Raw genomic sequence first — 21,381 nt, 5'->3', positions numbered from 1 at the left:
AGGGGGGGATAATCTGTTGGCAGCCGCTGCACTGGCTGCAGTGTTGGCAGGGGAAGCACTTCTTAAGCATGAGGTGGCAAGGGAACATGGGCAGGGGGCTTCGTGACGTCGGGCAGAGTGAAGGACATACGCAGCAGTGAAAGCTGAGCCAGGAGTGTCCACTGTACACGTTGCATCGAACGTGTAGGGGGGGGATTGAGTTTGCTAACACCTGCGCGATCGAGAGTTGCGCAAGCAAACCTTGGCCTTGGACCGTGTGCTGGACAGGACACTGCACGCAACCACCTTCGCAATACAGGAAAAGGTAATAGTCACGATGAGCTCTGACAGTGGCGCGGGTCTTCCGCACGACCTGACACGACCCGGCCGACGAGCGTTTGCTGGTCGTGCGTGAGCAAATACCTCTTAGTCCTGCCTTTTACCTTGTGACAATACGACACAATGTCTCAAGGGGTGATAGCGCCAGCGGCAGCGCCCCGTCGACGAGCGCTGACGAGCGCTGCTGGCGCACAGGTCAGCTGTCAGTATTCACTGTCACCGCGCGCCTCCGCGCGTGAATCAAGACTTGCGCTTGCAGCGGGTTGATTGTTGAGCAAGCGGGTTGAGTGACCGACCGCACATGCGTGCGTTATCCACGCTGAACTGCCACGGAACCCTCGCGGCCTGTCCCTGCCTGCAAGGGCGCGTTCTTACTTCTTACCCTTATCACGCCTATCGCCTCACGTCAGAGGGCGGATCCGCGCACTAGAGGAGCAAACAGGGCGCCCGACGCAGCTCCTCTATGCTGCGATGCAGGGCGCCTTGTTTGCTCCTCCAGGGCGCGGATCCGCCCCCCGGACCTCCCCGCACACGGCCCTTGCCGGCCTTCGCAGCTTCGCCTGCTCATCGCACGCTGCACGCCGACACATGTCGCTCCTGTCTTGGTGCCGATATCATGCTTTTCGAACTCTTCACCATTGTGGCAATGCACTGCCCCGCTGTCGTCAATAGCGGGGAAGGGGGAGGGTGAGAAGCGGCTGGCCGTGGCCGCGCGGGTACGGCGTGCCGATTCCGGCGACCGGTCGTGCCACGATGCCACTTTGCCGCCAGGTCGCACAGGTGTGTTAACGTAGTCTAGGTGCATAGGGGCTTGCAAGAGCTTGACTAGTGCCGGCCAAGGCGACTCAGGAGAGGCACCAATTTCGCGACAAAATGCTGTCTAGGGCCCTGCTCCTCGCAGGGCGCCTCGCCGCGACTGGCCAGCAGCAGGCAGCTAGCACCTCGTCTCGCGCTGTCCAGCCGCTAGGCTCGCTGCTGCAGCGGTGCAACTTTGCCACCAACTCGACCGATATCTTCAACATTCACAAGGACACGCCAGAGAACAATGCTGCGACCAGCTTTGAGTTTAGCGAGGCAAGCGAAAGAGAGGCGTGGAAGGGCTGTCAGGCACACACAGAAGGAAACGCGTGCATCAGCCCAACACTCTCTACCTGCTTGACCTGGTGCGCACCGTGCATGCAGGCTACTCTGAAAGTTGTCAACGATATCATCGCGCGGTACCCGCCGAACTACAAGCAGAGCGCCATCATTCCGGTGCTGGACGTCACGCAGCAGGAGAACGGCGGGTGGCTGAGCCTCGCGGCCATGAACCGTGTGGCTAAGCTGCTGGACATGGCGCCCATCCGCGTGTATGAAGTGGCCACCTTCTACACCATGTTCAACCGCACGAAAATTGGCAAGTACCACGTGCAGATTTGCGGCACCACTCCTTGCAGGTAAGCAAAGGGTGTCGCCTCCCAGTGGAGGGGCTGCTGGGTTAGCCGGGCACAGCGGCGGCGGTGCAGGGCCACGTCGAGGAAGGTGAAGGGGGAGGAGGGAAGGCGGGCGTGGAGGGAGACAGAGCACGGGGACTGGGTTCGTCCGGCACGCGGGGCGTGCGGTGTCGCCTACGAACAGCGGGGTCTGCAGCGCCATCCACAGGCGTGCCGGAGCGCTGGCATGCCGGGGCCCCAACCATATTCGGCCTTCACGGCTGGACTCCGGACGCCCGTGCCAGTGGGCCCTTGCCCAGCCCCCGCGACTGCATACGCACATGCGCATCGCGTCGCCCAACCCCACTCACCCGGAACCTGGGCTTCCCTCCATCTGCGCCTCTCATTCTTAAACACACACACGTACACAGGCTGCAGGGCTCCCAGAAGATTGAGGAGGCCATCACCAAGCACCTCGGCATCGGCATCGGCCAGACCACGCAGGACGGGCTGTTCACACTGGGCGAGATGGAGTGCATGGGCGCTTGCGTGAACGCGCCCATGGTGGCCATCGCCGACTACACCAAGGTGCGGAGGAGCGTTGGAGCGCGTGGGAGTGCGGGGTGTTGGGTGTGCGGGATAGCGAGGGGTAGCGACGCTAGGGGCTGAGGTTGCAGCGCAGTACGGTATGTGCTCGTTTAGGTTTATGGAGTAGTGTACGTCGCGCGTGGGAGCGGCTGGGCGCGTGCTATAGCCAGGATTTGTCGGCTGGCCGTCATTGCACAACCGGCCTGCCCCGCCCATTCAGTGCGCGAGTCTTATCGTAAACCGCTGCTGCCAACGCGCCCCTTGTGTGCTTGCATCTAAACTACCACTGCTGCCGCACGGCTGCAGGGTGTGTCGGGCTTTGAGTACATCTACTACGAGGACCTGACGCCCAAGGACATTGTCAACATCCTGGACACCATCAAGAAGGGAGGCAAGCCCAAGGTGCGCGGGCGGGGGAGATGAGGGGCCGCAACCGGGCATGAGCGCGGGGCGCCCGCACAGGTCTGCGGTGCGTGCACTGTGGGGATGGAGGCTCGCGACACGGGTCGCATTGCGGCCGGGTGCATTGCCCTGCACACCCGCAACCCTCCAACGACCGCTTCGCTGCCCCTTTTCCTGCCTCATCGCAGCCTGGGTCTCAGTACCGCTTGAAGGCGGAGCCCGCCGGCGCCGTGCACGGCGGCGAGAAGTGGGTGCCCAAGGACGGCGAGACCACGCTGACGGGGGCACCCCGCGCGCCCTACTGCCGTGACCTGAACGCCACCGCGTAATCGGCCGTGCTCGTGGCGGTGGAAGATATGGCAAGCGTGCGGGCGTGCTGTGGGATGCAGCGTGTCTGGAGCGGCGGAGGGCGGGCCAAAATGGTCCATGGTGTGGGTGTGGAGGTCGTGGTGGCGGTATGCGACGGCAGCTCTTACGGATGGCAGGGTGCGCTGGGCGCTCAGGTGCCACATTGGCGGAGTGCCGCAGGAGGTGTGGCTCTTGCAGAAGGGCAGTGGCTTATGTCTGACTAGAATTTAGCTTAGAATGGACTTGAGGGGTATGTGTGAGGAGCTTTTACGTATGTGTGGGGCTTTATGTGGATACGTGCGTGGACGCAAGCAGGAAGAACATGTGACTAGCTTTGTACGGGCATGCCGGCGCAGGGTTGCCGCCTTGCAGGAAAAGCTTCGACTTTGTACGGGCATGGCGGCGCAGGGCTGACGCCTTGCAGAAAAAGCTTCGACTTGAATGGAGGCCACACGATTTCCTTTCCGCTCTGGTCTACGTACGCATTAGTTCCGCAACGCACGTCGACAACGATTGCCTTGGAACGCCAGCGAGGCTGGGCGAGCACGGTGGTGCGCGTCTGGGCCTGCAGCATTCCCATATGCAGCTTGGGTCATATCATAGTCTTGTTCGTGTGCGCCGGTCGGGTCAGGGGTAAATCCAAGCGGCATCTTGCGCCACGGCGCCAAGGGGGGAGGGGGGGACTGCACGATCGTGCAGGCCTCGGCTGGAAGACTCCATGCACACCCAGACTGGCGTTGCTATCATACCATAGCTTAGCTACTTGGCTCTATCAAGTTTTACGTTGTTGACACTCGGCAATACCAGCCTCGAAGCCATTTGAACCTCTGCAGAACTTGACTGACCGCCTAGCAGCACAATGAAGGACTATGCGAGAGAGGAAAATGGAGGTCTCGTTGTCATGGCCTCGTGTAGCGATGAGCGCTTCCCTCCGGAAAACATGCTGGACGGGAAGGACAACACCTTCTGGGTAACCACCGGCATGTTCCCGCAAGAGTTCGTGCTCAGACTGGAGTCTTGCATTCGGGTGTCTAAGATCACGACGTTGTCACTAAACGGTAGGTCGTCTCAGGGGGCGCGGTGCACACATGCCGAAGCCAACTTGGACCTTGTTTATGCGCCTTCTTGCAGTGCGCAAACTAGCAGTAGAAAAGTGCGACCAGGACAAGCCAGACCAGTTCGAGAAGGTCTTTGAAGTCGGTGAGTGCGCGTGTGCTTCCCCTCCTGCTTCCCCTCGCCCCTCGGGGCGGCCTACTTGCACCTTCTCTTCCGCATCCCGCACTCGACAACACTATTGTTGTGCAGCAGCTGACATCAACGCTATTCCGTACGCGCTCTCTGTCCTCCAGAGCTCGCGAACCGCGGGGACAGGCTGCAAACGGAGGTGCATCAGGTCAACATCCGCGCCAAGTACCTCAAATTCATACTGCTGCAGGGGCACGGCGAGTTTGCCACCGTCAACCGGTCAGTGGTTGCTAGCGTGGACATTGGACACAGTAGGGGCCACATTGGGGGCATGGACACGCAACGGAGATTCCAGCAGCGGACGCCAAGCAGCAACGCTAGATGGCGGGCTGTAGGCGGCTTGACATCACCATACACGATTCCCGTAAGCCGGTGCTACCCAGCAATGCCTTAACGATGTCTCTTTCCCCTCACAGCGTGTCGGTGGTGGGCGGCGACGACGACGGCGGCGGCTATGATGAGCCCGGCGGCGGCTACGGCAGCATGCAGCGCCAGCCCAGCATGGGGTACGGCGGCGGCGGCGGCAGCGCGGCGACGGGCTTCGCCGCGGACCCAGGCAACGCTGCTGCAGGCGGAGGCGGCGGCTTCGAGGACGAGTTCTAAAGCCAGCAATCGATGCGTGGCGACCGCCGGGGAGGAGTCGGCAGCGGGTGGTCCCGCTTGACGAGGACGGGGAGGGCGGGCAAGGAGGAGGCTGACGCTGTGGAACTGACGCGGTCGTGGGGCTAATGCCTAAGGATTGGGCGCCGCGCAGGGCCGCCGGAAGCGATCGGAGGGCTTGCTATGGGTGCGGTGCATGAGCGCGGCAACCTGTTCCCGTGCTGCGGTTACGGTATGAGCAAGATGTCGCGGCGCATGTATAGGCTGCCGAGGGCAGTACGTATCGAAGGGCCCCTGCACGCTGCAGAAGCGAGCATGGCTGTGCCTTGGCTAGGACAAAAACCAAAACCCAGAATCACGTCACAATGCACCCTACAGTTGTACATAACACACTTTACAAGACAGAGATAAGGAGCGCCATATGATTGGGCGGCATGGACCGCATATGAGGGAGGAGCATTGTGCAGGGGCAGTGGCACGCCGTGGCCGGGGTGCATTTGCACATTCGGCTTGGCGTGTAGCCGTGCACAGGGGCACCCCTGGACGTGCATGTGTAAGCCTGGGACTCGCAAGATGCTCATGGTGCCGCGGATAGCGGACCACGTCCGCGGGAAGTGGACTCGCTGCTTACTGCGAGCCGCCGAGTGGGGGCAGTGGGGCCAGCCAGCCAAGCTTTACCTTCGTAAGTTTACAGATGCAGCACCTTGACAGGGCCCACCTGCCTGCAGTAGTTGGCCCCGTCATTGGACCCCGTAATTGGCCCCGTCATAACGTCATTGGCCCCCGTAATTGGCCCCGCCGTCCCCGCGCCCCCGCCAAGCCACCATGTCGGCTACACCTACTTAGTCCTCAGCCCCTCCACGTGCAGCCCCCTGGTCCTTTGCCACCGCAACCAGCCACGCAAGCCGCCGCCGCAGCCCCTCGCTCACGCCCTCGGCCCCCGCCCCGCCTCCGGCCCCCTCCACTGCCGTCACGCGTTGCCGCGCCTCCTCCGCCAGCCTCCCCCAGTCCACCACAGGCCCAAAGCCGCTCAGGCCCTGCGCATGCAGCCACTGCAGCACCGGCAGGCTGCCCACCGACAGAGCCAGCTCGATGTAGTTTAGGCTGCGGAGCGCGCTCGGGGCGGTGCCGGCGTCACCGGCGCCACCACTGCCGCCCGCCTGAAGCTGGGGCTGCGGCCGTCGCCAGCGGCAGCCCAGCCGGCGCAGGCAGCGCAGGGTGGCCAGGTCGTTGTTCCACAGCGCCGGCTCATACGCCTCCCCGTCCTCCTGCACGACACGACACCCCGTCGCCTGTCAGCGGTCATAACACACGCGGCGCGTACTAGCGGTGGCGACGTCAAGGTCACCCTGCTAAATGGCAGTCACATTCAACCCCACGCATACTGCTGCCAATTTTGTTCAGTTTCTTTCGCGCCCCCGGACTCAAAGGAGTTAGTGGGGCCTGCATGGACCTCAAGCCATGCAAAATGCGCATGCTCACGCTCCCACTTGACCCCACGCACGACAAGCCGAACCCTGCCCTGCCCCATCCCGCAGCCCAGGCCCGCAGCTTACCCCCATGGGGCAGCCCGCCTCCGCCATCAGCTCCAGCTGCTCCTCACATCCCACTGCCGCGGCCGCACGGAACGCCGCCACGCTGCCCGGGCAGCGCCGCACGCACAGCAGGTGCCGCAGCAGGGCCGTGGACCCGGAGGCGGCGGCGGCCTCAAGCAGCCGGCTGCCCACCAGCGCCTCCACACCCGCCGACGACCCCACGCCCGGGCCTGCTGCAGGCACTGCTGGTACGGCCACAGGCGCCACACAGCCGTCCGTGTCACTTTGGCAATCACTACTCGTGGCTCTGCCGTTGTCGTTGCCGTTGCTGTGACCTGTGCCATTGCTGGTACCGTTGCCGTTGCTTGCACGGCCAGCGCTACCTCGCGCGCCGGCGCCATTGCCTGCTGCGGTGTGGAGCTGCGGGTCGGTGCAGTGGTCGCACAGCCACGCCACCAGATCCACGTGGCCGCTGCGCGCCGCCGCATCCAACACTGCATGGGGCGGCACGGGGCAGCATGAGTCGGCTGGGGTGAGCTCGGTGGCCAGGGTGCCAAGGGCGGCGAGGGCAGCGGTGCACATCCTCATACCCCTCGCCAAGACAGCATCCCGCCAAACGCTCAGCCCATACAAGCGGAGCAGGGAACAAGCAGACAGAGTCTCGGTGCTTTGGGGCCCGAGCACGCAACCCTCATGCCCGCTCACCGTTGCGTAGGCTGCCCCGGCGCATCCAGCCGCGCCGCACCAGCGCCTGCAGGCAGCCCAAGCTGCCGCCCTCAGCAGCAGCCACCACGGCACCATGCCTCAGCGCCGCGTCAGCCACCTCCGCCATTGCCTCCGCCGCCTCAGCACCCCCTTTGCCCGCCGATGCCGCCGTCCCGTCGCTCCCCGCTGCGCCAGTGCCCTGCCCCCTATGTTCCTCCTGCTGCTGCTGCCGTTTTTCCAGGTCCCGCAACAGCTCGAGCATCAGCGGCAGGTCCCCGCGCGACGCCGCCGACTGCACGGCCCCCAGGCCCACACGGAAGCCGCGCTGTCGCAGCCAGGCCACACGTGCCGCGCCGTCCGCGCACAGGGCGGCGTTGGTAATGGCTTGCTCCTCCCGGCCGCAGCCCTGGTCAAGGAGCCACTGAACCTTGGCCTGCGACAGGGCGCGTTGTTCAAGGATGAAGAGTTATGGATGCATATGACACCGTAAATTAGTTTGTTTGTATGGAATTGAAGAGAGGCATTGTTGGAGAAGAGGGCGGCGTTGGTTACAAACATTCATACCCGACACACCGCCTCTCTCCTGCATACCGTACCTTCCTGCCTCCCTGCCCCACTCCACCACTCCAACGCCGGCCCACCTTCCAGTCTCCCGACCGCGCGCCCGCTGCCTGCGCCAGCAGCGCCGCCCGGCCCGTGGCGCTGCCGCACTTGCCGCCTCCCTCCACCAGCCGCGCCCACCAGCGCTGCACCGCCGCCAGCCCGCCCGCCGCCGCCGTGTTCCAAAGCATCTGCACCTCCATGTGCGCCATCGAGCTCGGAGCCCGCATGAACCACAGCTCCTCAGCCAGAGTGTCATGGCCGGCGGCTGACGCCGCCAGCGGCGCTGTGGCCCCCAGCGGGCAGGCGTGCCGCCGCAGCCAGGCGACCAGCTGTGAGCTGCCGCTGCCGGCGGCGCTCGCGAAGGCGCCCGAGCCCCAGGGGCAGCCCGCGTCGCGCAGCCAGGCAACCGCGTCGAGGCGGCCGGCGGCGGCGACCTCGGGCAGCGTCTGCGAGTTCCAAGGCTGCTCCGCGCTGGGGGCCGCGGTGCGCAGGTGGGACAGCAGCCAGGGCGCGGCGGCGCCGTCGGAGAGGTGGCCTGCTGCTGCGGCGGCTGCCAGCGCCGCCGGCTCCAGCGGGCAGGCCGCGGCTAGCGCGGGCGAGTCGGCAAGCGTGCGCAGGTTGTCAATGCTGCCGCTGGCGGCGGTGAGGCAGGCCAGGCGGCGGCGCTGCTGCAGCGTGAGGCTGCGGCAGGCCCCGGGCGGGGCCCAGCGTCGGTAGAAATCTGGCGCCGGCACCGGCTGTGACAGGTGGATGGTGGTGTGCTCCGGACCCGACAGCGCCGAGGCCGCAATGTGGTCCACCAGTCGCAGATGCACAGCCACCTCATTGGGCGGCAGGCAGGCGGCCACTCGGCGGATGAGGTCAGCGCGCCACCAGTTAGGCGCCCCGTCCACTGGCAGCGCAGTGCCAACAGCCTCGCCGCTCGTCAGTGCCCGCTGCTGCAGGTCTTCGACATGGGCGCTTGTTGCGTCCGCTACCATCATTTGCTTCGCTGCATCTAATGACTGGCAGCCGCTAGCAGTAACAGGATGGAAGACATGTGCATGTCCTGCTGCGAGCCGGTCTCGTCTCAGCGGATTCTAGTGGCAGTAGCCAGCTAATGTTTGTACAATAGGATCTATAGGCTTGCCTTTAGGCTCAGAATCACAATGTGGCCCCCGGCGCGCGATCCAAACCCATTGTGCCTCACTCCTTTCTTACAGCATTTCACATGCCTTCTCGGTTCCTTATAACAATGCAGTCTTGTGTTCGTAGTGGGCTTTGAAGATTACCCGCAGCCGTCGCCCCTCGTTCGCACGAGGTCGGCAACCTTCATCGCCCTGTGGTTCCCAAACTAGTCCAAACTCAAGGTGAGTTTGCATAGCCCCTGTGCTGATAAGGCTTTGCAGGTGGCATGGCGGCGTGCTTGTAACCCTGCCGTGTCGCCGCTGCCACGCCGCCACGGTGTCGCTCAACACGGTAACACAGGCACTCCCCTGGAAATGCAAATGGTTGCCTCCCCAGTCCTCCCCGGACCTCATTGCCCTAGCCCTGCACCCGTGAGTGCCTCACTCACCGCTGTGGTTCTCACGTGGTGCCCGTGCAGGAGCTGGTCATCCAGGGCGATCACCTGTCTGCATTCCCTGCTGACACTGACCATCAGCTTGCCACCATCCGCGGCGGCCTGGACCGGCTGCCGCAGCTGGTGAAGCTCACACTGCCCAGCTGGGGCCTACTGGGGGCGCTGGGAGGGGTGAAGCAGCGCAGGGACGCATACGCATACGACAGCTGCGGCTGCAGCTGGGGGGAGGCGGCTGCTGGCAGCAGCGACATGGGCGGCAGCAGCGGCTGCTGCAATGGAGCCGGCGGCGTCATGTCGTCGGGGGGCTGCAGGGGCTGGAGGCTAGCTGTGGCGAACACGAGCCAGTAACGGACGCAATGCCGGCGGGCGTGGCCTCGCTCTGCGGCCTCCGTGTTTTCCGGCTCAACGACACTCTATTTGCCTCTACGGCCAATCGTTCGACTCGGCCAGCAGCCTGGTGCGCCGGTTTGCCCGCGCGCCGCCCACCGCGCGACCTCCTTGCTGCAATTACTGGATGGCAGCACGCACCGAAGTGACGTTCGAGGCGAGCCAGCTGAAGGAGGTCGCGTTCATAGCGCGCACACCTAATTCCACCAGCAGCGGCGACGTGTGCGGCGGGGTGAGGGAGGGAGCTGCTGCTGCCGCACTTGCGCGCCAAGCACGCGACGTCGCGCCGGCTGTTCATACGGAGGTTCGGTTTACGGTTGAGTAAGGGCTTCAGCATGCAGCCGCGGGGCAAGGACGAGCTGGCGGCAGTTAGGGCGCTGGTGGTTCGCTGCCGGGCGGTGGAGATCGGGCAGGCAGCAATCACCGAAAGGACGCGCCTGCCTGCAGCAGTGCTCCCGGCGGCGGAGCTCCTCGACACCCCGCAGACACTGCAGCTGCTGGCAGTTGGCAATACTGCCTTCGTCATAACTTCTGACCCGGAGTCCCGCGCGTGCCGCCGCTGTTACGTGCGGCGGTGCCAGGGGCAGCGGGCACTGCACGGCCCCGGCGGAGAGGGCTTTCACACGTGAGCGTGGGAGTTCAGGACACGCACCACAGCCATGCATGGCTGCAGGCTGCGCTGCCTTCCCCCCAGGCGGTGATGGCGTGCGCGGCGCAGCGGCTGCTGTTGCGGCCGCTGCGGGTACCGGCGCCCGTATGACGGTGAGCCCGCATGGCCACCTTGCCACAGTTCGGCTGCTGGCGCTGCGCGGTCGTCTGCAGGTAGATCGCCTGGTGGCACAGGTTCACATGGACGTGATTGGTGGCTGGGTCCAGGGGCGGATGGCGCCGGCAGTGCGACAGAGTGTGACAACGGCCTGGCCCAGGCCCCGGAGCTTGTGGACGGCTGGGTCAAGTGGCTTGCCAAGGCGGCAGCGGAGCCGGCAAAGAGGCGGCACGGCCAGTATCAGGTGGTGCCCACGGCGCTGGGCGGTCCGGTGCTGCTGCTGCAGGCGGACGGCGAGGCCGGCGCCGCAGCGGCACTGCAGGCCGCGGTGCGGTCCGTGGAGCCAGAGGTGCAGCTGGACGCGGCGTGGGTGGCGGTGGAGCGGTACCCGGGCTGCCCAGACTACTCAGGCTGTTCAACCTGTTGGTGCCCATCCGGTGGTGCATTCAGCAGGTGCGTCGTCTGGGGCTTGTGTACGCGCTGAGTGCAGTTTTATTTGTGGGCGTGTTGGGCCGCAGTGAGCGAGTGAACGTTACATGCCTGTTGCGTTACGTGCCTGAGCATGTTTGCTCGTGCTGTTGCAGGAGCTGGACGAGGCATGGGCTCCGCACAGTGGCGGAAGCGTGGGCGCAGGCGCCGCCCGCATTGGAGCGGCGGGTCCAGCCGCCGCTGGCCATGCTGCCGCTGTGGTGTCGCCGTACATCGCTTTTGGAGCAGGCGCAGTGGCAGCAGCAGCTGGGCGGGGTGCTGCCGTTAGATTTGCCACGGTGGAAGGTTTACTGCATCTGGGCTTGGAAGGAGGTGCCCATTGGGCGCCAAATGGGAACGGCACCGGAAGGCGAGGGCGTGTCACTGCCCCCAGCGCCGCCAGCACATTGGCATCCTTCAGGTACCCACAGGGAGTAGATATCTAGAAGCACATGTCCGTCTGCAAACTCCTGGCGGTGGGTCGACACGCGCAATGACCAAGCAATAGGGCCTGAGCCAGAGCCTGGGAAGTTTGGGCTTCCTGGCTGCCAGGAATGAGTTATGGCGTTACCTTGGTGCTATGACGCCAGGTCTTCGGTCACATGGTGCGGGTGTTGTCGGGTGTAAGCCTTGCTGTGTCATGCTTTGCATGCATCACACTGCGGACAGTGCTTTGTAGGGTTTGCATGTCGGGGAGCGGCAAGAAACGGGCCCAAATGCAGACCCTCGGGCGAGAAAGGTTGGGCATTGGGGGGGGTTGGGGGCTGGAGTCTCCAAATGCCGGCTTTCTGCGTACTGTAGTAATGACGGGGCGCTGGTCGGGTGGTGGCTGAGCAACTCGCTGCGGACTTTTCCTATGTACCAATGTAGGGGGCCAGTTGGCCATGTAGCAGGATGTAGCTGGGGCGAATGGACGTGCAGCACACCGACTGGCGGGGGGCTAGTTGACGTCGGGCCTGCCTGACAGGACGGCCGGTCGCTGAATAAACGCTGAACAACGGCCTGAACCTGAGGTGTGCACCGCCGCTTTAGGAGCCTATGAACAACCTGACCCGACCCGATGCAGGCAATGGGCCACGGGCAATGCACAGGAAGTGTACAGTATTCAAACCGGTGCGGCTTACGGCTAACCGCAAGTGCTAAGGCAAGACCTCCAGCGTGGTTAGAGCGAGGCGCAGTGGCAGTTGCGCTTGGGCGGGGCCGAGGGGCCCTAGCAAGATGCTAAGCTGCCAACAGGCGGAGGCGGATGGAGCGTGTACCTGTGGCGGTCGGGCTGGGGTCAACCAGGAGGACTAACAGTTCACAACAGGTAACCCTACTATAGCACAACTCCATCTCGGAGACTCGGACCCCTTCAGCCTTTCAGCGCTTCATCTCCCCTTCCCGCGCGATCCAAGCTCGTGGATTTCGGGGGTCGCTCTGGCGCAGACTGCGCCGCCGAAGCTGCCCAGTGAAAATTTCACCTTCGTGTATCGCGCGGACACACTGTGCATTTAAATGGCACCCTCACTTGGCTTGTTGGCTACGCTTCGCGCAATCAGCCTTGAAGCGACGGACGCCCTCGTAGAAACACTGCACAAGCATAGATGTGTCTCAGAAGCTCGCCTGGTGTGCAAGGACTTGCGCCAAATCATCGACGGCTCGGTCCAGTCCCTCAAACTTACTGAATCGCTTGAGACCCTGGCTGACAGCGCGCCGCCCTCGCTGGCGCTCTGGCCCCGTGTAGAGAATGTGTGCTACTGCATTAGCACTGATGATATGGACGAAAACGAAGAGGAGCTCGCCACCGAGAAGTGGATTTCGTGGGCAGGGAGCCAGCCTCCCGCCAGCCTCCGGAAGATAACGTCCCTGCGCTTGTACTGGTCCGGCCCGGAAACCGGCCCTGTGCTCACCGCTTCCCTGGCAGCTTGCATCGCCCTGTGGTTCCCCAACCTCAAGGTGCGCTTTCCACACGCCCATCCGGGTTGTTACGCTCCCGTCAGACGCTCCCAGGATAGCACGCATGCTCGTGCACACCACCTTGTAACCAACAACAACAGCTCCCGAATCGTGGTGCCTCCAGCAATCTTCAGCTCCTGACCAGCGCTGCCTCGCCTCGCCGTCTGCTTGCCGAGCCTCCGCGCCACTGCTGCGCCTGTGCGCCCGCAGGAGCTGAGCTTTGAGGACTCCCCCTCGTCTGTGGTGCCGGAGAAGAACGCTGCTCAGCTGACCGCCACCATCCGCGGCGGCCTGGACCGGCTGCCGCAGCTGGTGAAGCTCACACTGCCCAGCTGGGGCCTGCTGGGGGCGCTGGACGAGGTGCAGCAGCGCAGGCACGCATACGACAGCGGCGGCAGCGCCTGGCTTGGCAACCTGATGCACCTGGACATAGTCGCAAACTGGCCTGATGAGGTCACGGACGCAATGGCGGCGGGTATCGCCTCGCTCCGCAGCCTCCGAGCGCTCCGGTTCATCAATAACACCTCCCAGGACGACGAACTGGACGGGGCCGGCCTGCTGCGCCTGTTTGACCACGTGCCGCCCAGCCTCACCACGGTCTCGTTCATTCCGTTAATCGGCACCCCCGGGCCGCTGGAAGCGGGCATGGACGCGGTCTTCGAGGGGGGGCAGCTGAAGGAGGTCGCCTTGGTGGTGGACGAAGAGGACATGTTTCGCAGCATACCGCTGTGGAAAGTGGGTGAAGCAGCAATTCAGCTGCTGCTGCCACACCTGCGTGCCAAGGACAGCATGCTGCGGCGGCTGGTCGTGCGGCGGTTGCTGCTGCCCGCCACGGTGCACCACGCGCGCATGCAGGCGACTGATCAGCAGCTGGATGCGATTACGGAGCTCCTGAAGCGGTGCTGGAACGTGGAAGTGCAGGAGGTCATGATCCGGGGCACGACGTCACACCTGCCCGCGCTTATGGAGGCGGCGGAACTGCTGGGCCCGCCGCAAGTTCTGCGGCTCAGGACCATCTACAACTACGACCTGCGCGTGCCCCTGCTCCAGCCCGCCACGCCGGCCGGGCAAGACGCAAAGTGGCCTGGGCGGGGGGCGGCGGCGGACAGCGCGCGGACTGGGCCGGGTGACAGCAGCTTAGCTCAGCAGCCGCTGCAGCAGCCGCAAGAGCAGCAGCCGCAAGTGCAGCAGCCGCCATCGGGCCTGCCGCTGGCTCTGTCCACTCCGCCACAGGCAGTTGTGGCGCGGGCGACGCAGCGACTGCTTGCACATCCACAGATCGAGCAGCCCAATGCTGACGAGTCCAGGACGCTTCCAGAGACGGCTCGGCTACTGGTGCTGCGCGGCTCACTCGTGGCGGGCCTGGCCCAGGCCCCGGAGGTGGTGGACGGCTGGGTCAAGTGGCTGGCCCAGGCGGCAGCGGCGCCGGCAAAGAGGCGGCACGGCCAGTATCAGGTGGTGCCCAGGGCGCTGGGCGGTCCGGTGCTGCTGCTGCAGGCGGACGGCGAGGCCGGCGCCGCAGCGGCACTGCAGGCCGCGGTGCGGTCCGTGGAGCCAGAGGTGCAGCTGGACGCGGCGTGGGTGGCGGTGGAGCGGTACCCGGGCTGCCCGGGCTTTTTGAAGCTGCCGGCGCCCCTCGTTTGGTGCATTCAGCAGGTGCGCCTGCTGCTGCGTGGACCGCCGTGTGTGCCGCGTGCCGGGCGGGCATGTGGCATGTCGTGGTGCCAGCTACGGTATCGGGCGGGACAGGCGCTGTTGCGCCGCCGGCGTCGTTGTCGGTGCATGTTCTGCAGCTGCCGATGGGGTGCCTTGCGGAAGTCCCTGTGGGCCCCGTGGTGCAAGCTCAGGTGATGTTGTGGTCTGCACGGTGACTTGCTGTTTGCAGGAACTGGACGAGACCTGGGCGGCGGCGGGGAGCGGCAGGGGCGAAAGCGCGGGCGCCGGCGCCGCCGGCACTGGAGCGGGCGACCATGCTGCCGCTGTGGTGCCGCCGTCACTTCAGGAGCAGGTGGAGTGGCTGCAGCAGCTGGGCAAGGTCCTGGCGGAGGAGCTGCCGAGCTGCAAGCCATTCATTTTCTGATTATGTGACCAGCGTATTACCTAGAGATTGGCGCACTTCTAAACCAACGTTGCCGTCAAGTTTGATGGCGGGGCGCTGGCTGGTGTTGGGCCTTGGGCATGGCACGCGGATTGGTGTGGCCTGGTGTGTCATAACATGGTGCAGGTGCAGCAGGATGTGCAAAGGCAGTATCATGTGATACACGTAGTGTGAGCTTTGGCTGGTATACATGGCTGATTGGCTGGTGCACACGGCTAGTCCACGCAGCTGGTCCACACGCAGGGGCTCACCAGCCGGCGTGCGGCGTAATATGCCTCGCTGCTCTATCTGTTTGCCACGGGTGCAGGGCGGCAACGGATGGAAATGCTTGGTCTGAATTGAAGTGGGCGTGACGATCTGCGGTGTCGTGTGCTTCAGTATTGTGTATGGCGGCTGCGGCTTCAGTTGGGTTGTCGTCCTAGGTATTTCGCCCGTGGGACTTGGATAACGTGCCCGCCGCTCCCCCTTATCTGGAAGGGGTGACGGTTATGCTGTGTTGCGGAGTACGCCTGACTCAGCTTATTCCTCGCCTTATCTCCGTTTCCTGGTGGCGGGCTTGCGTGTTGTGTTGGCCTTGAGGTTCTGTAGGCTGTGGTAGGTCTTCGTTAAGAGTATGCCTCGGTGCTATGACGCCAAGCCTGTCTATCTGTGGTCACAGACTGCATGGTCCTGCCGTGGTGCGAGGGAAGTCAGGTGTAGGCTTCCTGTGCCTTGCTTTGCATTCATCGTACTGCGGACAGTACTATGCGCGCGCAGTCCCCAATCGCCGGCTTTCTGCGAACCGTGATGATGGGGGGCGCTCGTGGGGTGGTGGCTGAGCAACTCGCTGAGCGCAGCATTTGGGACCAAGGGAGGTTGTTGGGGACGGTTGGCGGACAGCTAAAACGGCGTCTACTGCTGTGAGCCCATATATGGTCCATATGGACCGCGAAGCGGCGCCGGCACCCATGTCGAGACCTGCTGGTGCTGGTTTGCGGTCTTTGCTGGCGAGCTTAGCATAGCATGTATGTAGTTGTCCTGTGCCCGCTGTGCGTGTGCTTGCGAGTGGAACGCGGCTGGACAAATGCATGGCGGGCGGTGCCTGTGCAAACCGAACCCCGCCATGCCGGGAAGGCCACGCAGTTTCAACCCCTGGCTCAGGGGCTCAGACGACGGCCAACGTGGCATGGGCGCAGCCCACTTTTCCCTTGAGACGGGGAGCCGTGCGGGGAGCCACCTTCCTCGTCACCTCGTGCCATGACGCCTGCCCGTCCCCGGGCACAGATTTTGTCGTGCTGCCGTGGTGATGGTCAGGTAAGGTGGTGGTCCTGGCAGGGGGGGGTAGAAAGCTCAGGTTCTTACCCCATGCTCAATGTTACAGAGCTTTTAGAGAGCATTATGCACGTGCTTTTACTTTTGTTATGAATGCGGATGTTACAGAGGGGACAGTCCCAGCACCCGAAGTTTAGTTTTGTTATGGGGTGTCTGGTGAGGAAGTTCTGGGCCCTCAAAGTCGGGGGATCGGTCGTCGTCCTGGTTAAAAGGGGGCATTGGGAAGGCTAAGTTGCACGTGCAGGCGTGGACATGTTTGTTGGGACATGTCTTGACGTCCAACACATGCGCACTGCCACGGCTGGGCTCTCTAGCGCTGGTGCGCATGTATTTACGTCTGACAAGGCTGCCGATGCACACTGTCCAACCGTCACACGGATGAGATTTTAGCGCGGTGTGGGCTGAGTCGAGAGGATTTCCATGGATAGGATCCCGCGTGTGACCGAAGTCTCAGAACAGGACCGCTGAAGGCACACCGTGATAGTGCTCGTCAAGAGGAGTCGATTGGCACCACTTTGGTATTAAATGGAGGGGTTTTAAGCCCTAAACAATGAGGTTTTGTCCGTGGGGGGGTCGGTCGTCCCCTCAAGGGGGGTCCCGGGGGATTTCGGCCTTTCGGGGCATGGGGTCTGGCACTTTGTTTCCTACGCCCCCACCCCACTCCCCCGGGTCCTGTTGGCGGTGCTTGTGTTTGATGGGGCGCTCCGGTGGCTCCGCAGACCACCGACGGTTCCTTGTTTTTACCACTGACAGGCTGACGGCTTGATTAGCGTGCGACGTCGTCCCCACAGCACACCGAGTTGGAGCCTATGGCACGTGTACATATGCAAACACCGGGGAAACACGTGTGCGGCAAACTTGGTGCCTTGGTTAGTGGACTTGAAGCTCCAGGCCTGCAACCCCCTGTCCACCTGGCTGTACCCCACGCTGCCAGCAATGGGCTGTGGCGGACGGAGGTGCTCCGCAGTGACTTTAATTAAACATGCACGAACAAGGCAGCTGACGCAGGGTCGGTACCGCGCATTAGCTGGATGTGTGATGGGACAGGGTTCAGGCAGGTTGGCGAGGTCCCATAGGGTGCAGCTGACGCCCGTACCCCAAGCAGACAGCAAACAGTTTGCAGCGGCAGAGCAGGAGTGCATGGCTGGTCGAACGCCGGAGTTACTGTACCGACAAGTTGCTGGCTGGCTGGAAGTTTGCTGATGCGCATTCCTCACGCTCCGGGCGCCCGGCCAGGCGATAGCACCACACAGACACACCATAACGCCACACACGCTCGCGATGCAGAGCCGCACCGCACCTGCAGGAAGATGACCAGCGTCCACGGATGAGCACCAAATGCAACAGTAGCTGGATGACTGGTGCGGTCGTCACGGCTTTCACACGCGCCGTAGATATGCTTCGACAGCCTAGGAGAGCCCTGACGTGGCGTCCAGCGCTTTGTCCAAAGTTGAGGTCGCACCCTCGCACGCAAGGGGATCAGGGGAGCAAGCTGCTCCCAGCTGCTCCCAGCACTGCGCAGAGTGGCACGGTTCGTGTGAGTGCCGTGTCCACTGTCCAGCAAGTCCATGTAGCACATTGGCGCACATTGGTTGTTCGCGGCAGCCATGGGCGTATTCAGGCGTGAGTAGCGTGCTTGCGAGTTCTGCCATGACGGAGTTCTGCGTCATTTGGATTTCAGGTCGGAAGGTCCTGCGCCGCCAAGGTTGCGAAGCTATTCTTTGATGCCTGCAGACACATTATGCCATAGTATGGCGCCTTCAAATACCTTGTTGGCCACGCTTCGCGCAGTTAGCCTCGAAGCGACCGACGCCCTCGTAGAAACACTGCGCAAGTATAACTGCATTGCCACAGCTCGCCTGGTGTGCAAGGACTTGCGCCAAGTCATCGACGGATCAGTCCAATCTCTCAAACTTACTGATCCGCTTGAGACCCTGGATGAAAGCACGCCACCCTCGCTGGCGCTCTGGCACCGCGTAGATACTCTGTGTTTCTGCATCGGCAGTGAAGGTCTGCAAGCAGACGACGCTCCGCACATCACCGACAATTGGGTTTCGTGGGCGGGCAGCCAGCCTCCCGCCAGCCTCCGGAAGATAACGTCCCTGCGCTTGTACTGGGCCGTACTGGACATGGGCCCTGTGCTCACCGCTTCCCTGGTAGCTTGCATCGCCCTATGGTTTCCCAACCTCAAGGTGCGCTTTCCACCTGCCCACCCGGGTTGTTACGCTCCCGTCAGACGCTCCCGAATCGTGATGCCTTCAGCAGTCTTCAGCACCTGACCAGCGCTGCCTCGCCTCGCCGTCTGTTTGCCGAGCCTCCGCGCCATTGCTGCTGCCTGTGCGCCCGCAGGAGCTGAGCTTTGCGGGCTCCCCCCGGACTGTGGTGCCGGAGACGAACGCTGCTCAGCTGACCGCCATCATCCGCGGCGGCCTGGACCGGCTGCCGCAGCTGGTGAAGCTCACACTGCCCAGCTGGGGCCTGCTGGGGGGGCTGGGCGAGGTGCAGCAGCGCAGGCACGCATACGACAGCGGCGGCAGCGCCTGGCTTGGCAACCTTCAGCAGCTGGTCATAGTCGCAACCAGGTCTGAATTGGTCACGGACGCAATCGCGGCGGGTATCGCCTCGCTCCGCAGCCTCCGAGCGCTCCGGTTCATCAACGACCCCCTCACAGGCGATGCTTTGGACGAAGCCGGCCTGCTGCGCCTGTTTGACCACGTGCCGCCCAGCCTCACCACGCTATCCATCCTGTCATGGAGCATGGACGCGGTCTTCGAGGCGGGGCAGCTGAAGGAGGTCGCCTTGGTGGTGGACGAAGAGGATATGTTTCGCAGCATACCGCTGTGGAAAGTGGGTGAAGTGGCGGACAAGGCGCTCCTGCCACACCTGCGTGCCAAGGACAGCATGCTCCGGCGGCTGGTCGTGCGGCGGTTGCTGCTGCCCGCCACGGAGCACGACGCGCGTATACAGGCGACTGATCAGCAGCTGGATGCGATTACGGAGCTCCTGAAGCGGTGCTGGAACGTGGAAGTGCAGGAGGTCATGATCCGGGGCACGACGTCACACCTGCCCGCGCTTATGGAGGCGGCGGAACTGCTGGGCCCGCCGCAAGTTCTGCGGCTCAGGACCATCTACAACTACGACCTGCGCGTGCCCCTGCTCCAGCCCGCCACGCCGGCCGGGCAAGAGGCAAAGAGACCTGGGCGCGGGGCTGCGGCGGAAGGCACGCGGACTGGGCCGGGTGACAGCAGCTTAGCTCAGCAGCCGCTGCAGCAGCCGCAAGAGCAGCAGCCGCAAGTGCAGCAGCCGCCATCGGGCCTGCCGCTGGCTCTGTCCACTCCGCCACAGGCGGTTGTGGCGCGCGGAGTCCACAGACTGCTTGCACATCCACAGATCGAGCCGCCCATTGCTGACGAGTCCATGCCTACTTCGCGGACAGCTCGGCTGCTGGTGCTGCGCGGCTCACTCGTGGCGGGCCTGGCCCAGGTGCCAGAGGTGGTGGACGGCTGGGTCAAGTGGCTGGCCAAGACGGCAGCGGCGCCGGCAAAGAGGCGGCACGGCCAGTATCAGGTGGTGCCCAGGGTGCTGGGCGGTCCGGTGCTGCTGCTGCAGGCGGACGGCGAGGCCGGCGCCGCAGCGGCACTGCAGGCCGCGGTGCGGTCCGTGGAGCCAGAGGTGCAGCTGGACGCGGCGTGGGTGGCGGTGGAGCGGTACCCGGGCTGCCCGGGCTTTTTGAAGCTGCCGGCGCCCCTCGTTTGGTGCATTCAGCAGGTGCGCCTGCTGTTGCGTGGACCGCCGTGTGTGCCGCGTGCCGGGCGGGCATGTGGCATGTCGTGGTGCCAGCTACGGTATCGGGCGGGACGGGCGCTGTTTCACCGCCCGCGTCGTTGTCGGTGCATGTCCTGCAGCTGCCGATGGGTTGCTACCGTATTCGCAAGTCCCTGTGGGCCCAGTGGTGCAGGCTCAGGTGATGTTGTGGTCTGCACGGTGACTTGCTGTTACAGGAACTGGACGAGAGCTGGGCGGCGGCGGGGAGCGGCAGGGGCGGAAGCGCGGGCGCCGGCGCCGCCGGTACTGGAGCGGGCGGCCATGCTGCCGCTGTGGTGCCGCCATCACTTCAGGAGCAGGTGGAGTGGCTGCAGCAGCTGGGCAAGGTCCTGGCGGAGGAGCTGCCGAGCTGCAAGCATTTCAGTTTCTAGTTACGGAATAAACGTACCGAGTAGCATTTAGCGTAGAAGCCAATGGTGCTGTTGGATCTAATAGCGGGGCGCTGGTTGTGTTGGGCCTTGGCATTGCACGCGGATTGGTGCGGCCTTGTGCATAACACGACAAGTGCGGTGTGAAGCGGTGCAGGTGCAGCAGGATGCGCAGTTTTAATAGGCAGTCTGCAGCAGTCCGGGTTCGGTGGGCAAGGGCAGAGGCAGTCTACCCTACCGTGGTCCTACGAGTGGACAGGTGAGAGGTTGTACGGTTTGCGATGTGGGTGGGATTTCATGAACAACGCGATTATTCACGCTGTACATGGGGTGTGCGGTGGCTTGCGTGCGTCACTCTAGATTGGTACTAAGACATTCATCGCGCGCAAACGGCGCTGTCGATGGACCTTTGTTGCGGGGGCCGCACATGCCATGGCATGGTGTTGCGGTAGTGCCAGTCGGGCTGCTATAGACTTGCATTATGCGACTCGGTGGCCTTTCGTTTGAAGATTGAAGCGGAGCGGGTGTATTTGCTATTCGGCCTGATTGTGTTTGCGAGGAAAGAGATGGTCTATTGGGTTTGCCGTTGTTCGTTGTACACAGATGAGGCGGGATTGCTGAGGCAAAACAGGCTGCAGGGCTGCAGGCGGCCCCGTGAAGGGCGCGACTAACACAGCTCTGTGTCTATTACTCTATTTGCGGTAACTCTGTGCGGCTGATGCAGTGCGCCATACAGCACGTATCAGCTGACGAACGCCACAGGGAGTTCGTCCGTACGTTGGACAGCGACATGCGTGACAGTCCTATACACGGGTTGAGGCGTGGAGTACGATGGAGTACGATGGAGTAGCGTCACGGGACGGGACACGACGGGACCCATGCTATATGGCCCCGGACAGCAGG

At 63.6% G+C, this 21,381-nt stretch overlaps 6 protein-coding genes across 6 annotated transcripts; 5 read left to right on the top strand and 1 right to left on the bottom strand.

Moving 5' to 3' along the window:
* Positions 1 to 1,113: 1,113 nt before the first annotated feature.
* On the top strand, positions 1,114 to 3,668 carry CHLRE_10g450400v5 (uncharacterized protein). The gene is made up of 5 exons (XM_001698456.2): positions 1,114 to 1,392; positions 1,501 to 1,754; positions 2,162 to 2,318; positions 2,625 to 2,720; positions 2,909 to 3,668. Exons 1-5 carry the CDS (start codon positions 1,192 to 1,194, stop codon positions 3,047 to 3,049), a joined length of 849 nt encoding a protein of 282 aa, XP_001698508.1. The 5' UTR covers positions 1,114 to 1,191; the 3' UTR covers positions 3,050 to 3,668.
* Positions 3,669 to 3,794: 126 nt separating this feature from the next.
* On the top strand, positions 3,795 to 5,482 carry CHLRE_10g450350v5 (uncharacterized protein). Its single transcript, XM_001698455.2, has 4 exons — positions 3,795 to 4,126; positions 4,200 to 4,268; positions 4,418 to 4,532; positions 4,730 to 5,482. The coding sequence occupies exons 1-4, from the start codon at positions 3,928 to 3,930 to the stop codon at positions 4,914 to 4,916; spliced, it is 570 nt and encodes a 189-aa protein (XP_001698507.2). The 5' UTR covers positions 3,795 to 3,927; the 3' UTR covers positions 4,917 to 5,482.
* A 107-nt stretch (positions 5,483 to 5,589) lies between these two features.
* Positions 5,590 to 8,864, bottom strand: CHLRE_10g450300v5 (uncharacterized protein). The gene is made up of 4 exons (XM_043066955.1): positions 7,795 to 8,864; positions 7,154 to 7,586; positions 6,470 to 6,942; positions 5,590 to 6,181 (listed from the first exon to the last, which is right to left on the bottom strand). The coding sequence occupies exons 1-4, from the start codon at positions 8,737 to 8,739 to the stop codon at positions 5,756 to 5,758; spliced, it is 2,277 nt and encodes a 758-aa protein (XP_042920352.1). The 5' UTR covers positions 8,740 to 8,864; the 3' UTR covers positions 5,590 to 5,755.
* A 120-nt stretch (positions 8,865 to 8,984) lies between these two features.
* CHLRE_10g450254v5 (uncharacterized protein) lies at positions 8,985 to 12,035 on the top strand. The gene is made up of 3 exons (XM_043066954.1): positions 8,985 to 9,105; positions 9,342 to 10,923; positions 11,055 to 12,035. Exon 2 carries the CDS (start codon positions 10,040 to 10,042, stop codon positions 10,331 to 10,333), a length of 294 nt encoding a protein of 97 aa, XP_042920351.1. The 5' UTR covers positions 8,985 to 9,105; positions 9,342 to 10,039; the 3' UTR covers positions 10,334 to 10,923; positions 11,055 to 12,035.
* A 239-nt stretch (positions 12,036 to 12,274) lies between these two features.
* Positions 12,275 to 17,510, top strand: CHLRE_10g450200v5 (uncharacterized protein). Its single transcript, XM_043066953.1, has 3 exons — positions 12,275 to 12,876; positions 13,087 to 14,532; positions 14,762 to 17,510. The coding sequence occupies exons 1-3, from the start codon at positions 12,697 to 12,699 to the stop codon at positions 14,954 to 14,956; spliced, it is 1,821 nt and encodes a 606-aa protein (XP_042920350.1). The 5' UTR covers positions 12,275 to 12,696; the 3' UTR covers positions 14,957 to 17,510.
* A 404-nt stretch (positions 17,511 to 17,914) lies between these two features.
* Positions 17,915 to 21,370, top strand: CHLRE_10g450150v5 (uncharacterized protein). The gene is made up of 3 exons (XM_001698453.2): positions 17,915 to 18,477; positions 18,635 to 20,053; positions 20,287 to 21,370. The coding sequence occupies exons 1-3, from the start codon at positions 18,415 to 18,417 to the stop codon at positions 20,479 to 20,481; spliced, it is 1,677 nt and encodes a 558-aa protein (XP_001698505.2). The 5' UTR covers positions 17,915 to 18,414; the 3' UTR covers positions 20,482 to 21,370.
* The last annotated feature ends 11 nt before the right edge of the window (positions 21,371 to 21,381 follow it).

The sequence above is a fragment of the Chlamydomonas reinhardtii genome, chromosome 10 (assembly GCF_000002595.2).
Source record: "Chlamydomonas reinhardtii strain CC-503 cw92 mt+ chromosome 10, whole genome shotgun sequence".
In the NCBI taxonomy this organism is placed as follows: Eukaryota; Viridiplantae; Chlorophyta; class Chlorophyceae; order Chlamydomonadales; family Chlamydomonadaceae; genus Chlamydomonas; species Chlamydomonas reinhardtii.
Note: the sequence above shows the minus strand (reverse complement) of the source record. Positions and strands in the feature narration are given on the sequence as shown.